This window comes from Myotis davidii, unplaced genomic scaffold, assembly GCF_000327345.1.
Source record: "Myotis davidii unplaced genomic scaffold, ASM32734v1 scaffold72, whole genome shotgun sequence".
Classification (NCBI taxonomy): Eukaryota; Metazoa; Chordata; class Mammalia; order Chiroptera; family Vespertilionidae; genus Myotis; species Myotis davidii.
Window position 1 is genome coordinate 5843855 of NW_006284618.1, and position 6771 is coordinate 5850625.

Sequence of the window (6771 nt, forward strand, 5' to 3'; positions counted from 1 at the left end):
CTGCTGGCCTCAGGCGCGCAGTCAGGCGAGCGAGCTGAGTCCCTCCAGGCAGTGCGTCTGAGCTGGGACACAGGGGGCCGAGGAAGGGGCACGGAGGGGGCTGAGGCCACCCCCAGCCCAGACTCACTTTCCTTCTCTGAAAGCTATGAGGCTGGGGCAGACGGTTCCTGTGGGAACATTCAGCACAAACATTATTGACTCAAGGATAATAAAAACTCGCCACCATCTCAAGACGGGCCCGCACGTGTCTGATACGTTTGTGGGGTTCCTCCTACATTGGGGAGCGGCAGCTCCCGGGAGCCGGGGGCAGGAACTCTCAGGGGGCTTAGAAGACCCACACTCCTCCTCCATTGTGACGGCAGGCTTGCTTCTATGACAGCGTGGGCACTGCCCATGGCCCCGCCTGGGAGCGGCTGAGGAAGATGAGGAGCGGCTCCAGGTGCGGAGAGCTCAGGAGGCGATGGGGAGATGAGGGAGCCCACCTCAGCCCCCCCAGTTCCTGCAGGACATGGCCAAAGGGAGACGCTTCAACCCGCCCTTAGACAAGGACGGAAGATGGGTGAGGAAGAGGGGCCCCGTCTTACCTCTCTCAGGGCGTGGTCAGGGCACAGACCCGAGTCCCGGTCCCGCTTCTGCTGCTTACTGTGGCCTGACTTGGTAACTTACTTCACCAGCCTCAGTTTCTCCATCTATGAAATGGGAACCTGGTAGCGCCTCCTCCTCACACCCCGGGTGCCGTCTGTCTCCTCTGCTAGAATTTAAGCGTCGTGGGCGCTGGGACCTTGGTCTCTCTTACTTCCTGACTGCATCCCGAGTGCCGAGGGTGGGATCTGTGCCCAGGAGGGGCTCAGAAGACATCTGTCGGGGAATCACCATCACTCTGGAACCCTCTAAACACATTCCCTGGGCCTCCTGTCTGGTCCCCTTCGCCCCGCCGGGCTGTGAAATGGGAAGAGGCCAGAAACGCACCATTTCCCCTCTCGGTCATTAGTAAATGTCACCTTTTCACGCTCCTCCTCGGACCTGTCTCTCTCTCATGTCACTTGCAGAGCCCGGTGGGCCTGTCCCTCTCTTGCCATCTCCGAGAAGCGTACCCCACACCTCTGCGTGCCATGCTGGCCCCGCCAGCATACACACACACACACACACACACACACACACACACACACACACACACGCTTTCACGCACCCTGGCTTCAATGCAGAAAGACTTGCCGAGGGGAAATGGGAAACAGTGTGAGCTACGTCACACTAATCCGTGATGACGAGAAAAAAGCGTACGCTTCTCAGTCTGAGTAGCGTCCCTCTTTCTAAAACCTGCAGGGTCAGTTAGGATTGTGTTGGACTGGATGCTATGGAAAGCCGGAGACAGTGTCTTAACCAAATAGGGGTTTGTGTTTCCCGAGTAAAAGTAAATCCAGAAGTTGGCGTTTGAGGGCCGGTACCCTGCTCCAGGGCGTCGGCAGAGGCCCCCACTGTTTCTGGCCTTCTGTTCTGACATCTTTGTGTGAGGCTGTGGGACTCAGGTGTGCAATGAGGGGAAGGTCAAAGGGCAGCAGACAGAAGGCACCTGTCAGCCGTGTCTGCCCCTCCTCCGAGGTGACACTGCCCCTGCACAGCCTCCGGAGGGCCTGGGCGCGTGATGGCGTCAGGTTTGTGTGGCCGCGTCACTGCCCTTGATCCCCATTCCCACGCTCCCGGGAGCCCCACTTCTGCTCTGTCTCATGGGATCACATGGCCATTTAGCTGCAAAGGAGTTTGGGGAGGGATTTTTCTTTTAATATATATTTTGATTGATTTCAGAGAGGGAGGGAGAGGGAGAGAGACAGAAACATCAGTGATGAGAGAGAACCACTGATCGGCTGCCTCCTGCACGCCCCACACTGGGGATGGAGCCCACAACCCGGGCCTGTGCCCTGACCGGGAATTGAACCGTGACCTCCTGGTTCATAGGTCGACGCTCAGCCCCTGAGCTCCGCTGACCGGTCAGGGGAGGTACTTTTAACCGGCCACACTGCCACCCCAAACCGGGCCCGGCTTCTGTCACCGGGGAGGAAGCGAGAATGAACGGCTCACCTCCTATTGCAACCCCAGGAGTGTGCCCAGGACCCCGCCTCAGCCACACAGACGGTGTCCCCCTGAGTCCGTCTGCTTTGAGCCTTTGGTGGGGGCCTTTCTCCTGCCAGCACCTAGGAGCATAGGGAATCGTGCTGACCTTGAAGTTTCCCCAAGTGACTGTGGACGAGTTGGGAAAATGAGAGAAATTCTCAGCTTCGGGCCGGTGGCCCGTTGGAGAGGATAGTGATGGCCGCGGTAGAAGTGACCTTCGCTTTGCAGTTGACCTTGCTGGGGGCAGTCTGGCCTCTGCCAGGTGGGAAAGGCCTCCCACACCGTCACCTTCCTGTTTAGTATTTCAGGCCCTGAGAGGCTGGATGCAGCAACAGCTTCACCGCCAACGAGCTAAAGGCGCTATTTCACCGTTACCCCAGCGAACAGAGGGTTATTTCACAGCTGCCAGGGTATAGCCATTAAGTACATACTTTAAAAGAGTGAAATTAAAATGCTAGAGCCATTTTTTACAGCAATTTAGCCCACAGACTCGCAGAATGCAAATGAACTCACATTGGCTGTCACGAAGGCGGGTGAAGGATCATTGCTGATGTGGGAAGGGCACCCACGGGGGGGAGGGGCCGCAGTGTTGGGATAGGGGGCTGATGGGCCAGACTGGAGGAGGCCAGGGCAGGCCTCTGGGTTGGGGGGTCCTTTGTATGACTTACATTTACTTTAAACACATTGAAACCTATTACACCTCAGTTACTTTGGATTACTCTCTCCTTCCCCTTCCTGTCACTCCCCGCCCCCCCCACCCCCCCCCGGAACAATATTTACAACCAAGTGCTCATCTGATCAGATACAAGCACCTCTACCTGCAGAGGCAACTCAGATTGCTGCCTCCCAAGGTCACGTCCAGGGGCTGAGAGATGAGGGCACACAAAGGCCCTGTCCCCTCGCCCCAACTCAGGGCAACTCTGAGAGGCTGGCCATGTCCAGAGCGCTCTGTGGGGCTGGCTGAGGTGTGTCGGGTCAGGACCACCTCCCCCGCCCAGTCCTGTTTCCCTCCCTCCCTTTCCTACGGGGTAGGAAGGCCCTTCCCCCAGCCACCTTCCACTCTCTACCACCTGCCTCCTCACCTGGGGCCCTTCACGCCTCAGCTTCCCCGTGTCTGAGGGTCCCCCTCATGCCTGCAGGGGCCTGGCTCCCCCTGTGAACATGGCTGGGTCTTGTTCCCAAGTACAGGGAACACACTGAACAGAAAGGTCTCACGTTACACATGCGTGTGTCTTGGAGTTCAAGGGCTCAGCCTTGCAGGGCCGCACCCTCGCACCCACCCGGCCGGCCGCAGGAATCTTTCCCGGCTCCAGCGCAGCAGGGTGGCCCCCGAAACTGGAAACAACCGGCAGCGATGGCCTTGGGCCACGGACAGTATTTTTTGTCTTGGAAAGAACACTTCAAACCACGCCATTCCCATCCCATGCCAGACGCACCCGAATTGCCTTTTAATCACCACGGAGGAAGCCCTGCTGCTTGGCTCAGGCATTCCGAGGTGCCTGGTTTTATTTCATTTTCTGTTATTTTATTTTTATTATTTTAAAATTGATTTTAGAGAGGGGAAGGGAGAGGGAGAGATAGAAACATCAGTGATCAGAGAGAATCATGGATCGGCTGCCTCCTGCACACCCCCTACTGGGGATCGAGCCCGCAACCCGGGCCTGTGCCTGTGACTGGAATCAAACTATGACCTCCTGGTTCAGAGATCAATGCTCAACCCCTGAGCCACGCCGGCCGGGCAGAGGTGCCTGGCTTTAACCGAGGCGCGTGCTGTCTCCTAGTTCCCTCACATTGGAGTGACGCAGAAGACCCCGGAGTCCATCACCAGCGTGATGCTCAAAGAGCCCCTCAACCCTTGTTTCTCCTGGCAAATAGAAGAGAAGCTGCCGCCCATCTACAAAGCCCGGGAGAAGGTGCGTCCGGCGCGCTGGCCGTGGCCCTGGGGGCCGGGTAATTCCCCTCGGAAGGACCTGCTTGCTGTCCATGCCTGGACTCCTGAATGCTGGTAGCCTCCCACCTGGTCCCCTGGTCACCCAGGTCGTGTCTGCAAGGAACTACTACCTCCCGGGCCAGACAATCACGTCAGGCGGGTCTGTGGACCTTTGGTTCCAACTCCCCGTTCATTAACACGCGTGTCCTGCCTCCCCGGCCAGTCCCTGGGCAGCTTCGGGGCATGGAGGGGCCTGCAGGAGCAGCAGCGTGGATGGCACACCTGGCGGGCCCACCTGTCCCAGGGCCCAGAAGGCCTCAAAGTTCCTTCCCCGCTCTCGGGTCCATGAGCGAGCTGTCACCTTTTTATTCTCACCTCCAAAGAAGGGGTCTGAGAGGGAGTTATAATGATTAGCAATCAGGGGTGAGTGTCAAAGCCTTGAGCTGACGTGCGCGCCTCTGAGCTCACCCTTCTGGGCTGGTTCCATCCCCGGTGGTGGATTCATCTTTTTAAAAGAATATCTTTTTATTGATTTCAGAGAGAAAGACGGAGGGAGAGAGAGACAGAAGCATCAACGGTGAGAGGGACTCATGGACCGGCTGCCTCCTGCACGCCCCACACTGGGGATCGGGCCTGTAACCTGGGCCTGTGCCCTGACCAGGAATTGAACTGCCACCTGGTGGTTCATAGATTGATGCTCAACCACTGAGCCAGGCCGCTGGCAGGTGGCTTCCTGCTTACTCGGTGTCACCTGGCCTCCCGGCTGCCTCCCGCCACTGTGGGCGGTGCCCCGAGCAGGCTGGGCCTGACGTGCGCCTCTCTCCGCTCCTTTGCCTTCCCAGCAAGCGGCCCACAACAACTTCCCCTTCTCCGTGCACGACAACCGGCACTGCCTCCGGAGCTCCGGATTCTACGTGGACTCCGTGAGTATCCCGGCCCCGGCCCTCCCCGAAGGGGCAGCGGCCTCAGGGCTCCTGATGTCCTCAGATGTGCTGAGCACAGAGCACTAACCTCAACACGGGAACAGGGTCATTATAAAACCTCGTAAGAGGTCACAGAAAAACAAATGCATGAAACTCTCCAAGTCCCAGACTGGCCCCTCTCTCTCTCTCTGGATCTCCATGTTTTTCTCCTTTTCTCCCTCCTTTCCGCCTCCCTTCCACCCTCTCTTCCTTTTTGTAGATTCTTAAACTCTCAATATATTTCAGGGTCACATTTTTAGCAGGTCATTTTTTAAAATATATTTTTATCGATGTCAGAGAGGAAGGGAGAGGGAGAGAGGGATAGAAACATCCATGATGAGAGAGAATCATGGATCGGCTGCCTCCTGCACGCGCCCTACTGGGGATGGAGCCCGCAGCCCGGGCATGTCCCCTGACCGGGAATCGCACGGTGACCTCCTGGTTCACAGGTCGATCCTCATCCCCTGAGGCCCGCCAGCCGGCCGGGCTGCCATACTGTACACTTAAGCGTAGGCTGTCATGTGGCTGCTTGTGCTGAAGACCTCAGAGCTGTGAGACCTTGCATGTTTTTCTCATCTTCTCGATTCTTCCCCAGGGCCTGGGACGGAGGAAGGTCGCCCCGGAAAAAAGGCAACACGTTTCGAGAAATTTCAATCTCTGGGCGTGCGACTTTGTCCCGTCTTATCTTGACGGCTTTTCCAATAACCAGATATCGTACGTCGGCCCGGAAGCGGTGGTGGTCCCGCTTTTCAGGCGCTTCCCACGGCAGTACAGTGAGGTCTGGGGCACTTGGAAGTTTATCCCCGAGCAGAGCTACGCGGAGTTCTTGAAAAAGAAGCCGAAAGTCCGGTTCGCTATTGACAAAAAGGCCACCCCTTCGCTGGAGCCCTTGTGCCTCCAGAAGAGCCTTGACGAGCTGAGTAAGGCGGGCCTGTCACTGGGCGTTCCGTCCAGCACGACCAGTTAACGCGAGGCTTGCCAGGGTTCGAGTGTGCGTGCCCGAAAGCCAGAGCAGACGGGCCAGTCTCCCACGGAGAGACCAGAAAGAGCCGATTCGGTGACCACACCCCGCCTACTAAGATCTACTTTTTTTTATTTTTAATGAGGTTGAAAAGCATTCAAGCCCTTACCCAATAAAAATCTGTGAAGATGTACACATTTTAAATGAAGGTGTTGCAAATACATTGAATGCATTTCAAATAGGGAGTTTTAAAAGTTACATAATTGAGATGTGGTTATACTTTCACTTTGAAACGTCAAACAATACAGAAAAAGCAGGCGTTCCCCTTGGTTTTAACACATCCCCGATCTTTGTCCTGTCCTCATGAGTAAGTTAACCGTTCGTTTTTATTCTGTGCCTTTACCATCTCATAGACACACGTGCAAAACTATGTAAAAATTTAACATAAGCTGTGTCGCAGAGCACACGGCACTCCGTAACTTCCTTTCGATATGGAACAATGTATCTTGGGGTATTCACGGTGTCAGTGTGAACAGATTTGCTCTTTATTTTTTAAAATATATTTTTATTGATTTCAGAGAGGAACGGAGAGGGAGAGAGATAGAAACATCAATGATGAGAATCTTTGAACAGCTGCCTCCTGCACGCCCCCTACTGGGGATCGAGTCCACATCCCGGGCCTGTGCCCTGACCGGGAATCAACCATCACCTCCTGGTTCCTAGGTCGACAGTCAACCACTGAGCCACGCCGGCTGGACCGATGTGCCATACTTTAAAAATTATCTTCTTGTTAATGAGAGTTTGAATTG

General features: G+C 55.9%; 1 protein-coding gene across 1 annotated transcript; it reads left to right on the forward strand.

Annotated features, from left to right (window-relative positions):
• Window positions 1–508: 508 nt before the first annotated feature.
• Window positions 509–6290, forward strand: TEX36 (testis expressed 36). Its single transcript, XM_006754985.2, has 4 exons — window positions 509–559; window positions 3891–4022; window positions 4882–4962; window positions 5597–6290. The coding sequence occupies exons 1-4, from the start codon at window positions 509–511 to the stop codon at window positions 5966–5968; spliced, it is 636 nt and encodes a 211-aa protein (XP_006755048.1). The 3' UTR covers window positions 5969–6290.
• The last annotated feature ends 481 nt before the right edge of the window (window positions 6291–6771 follow it).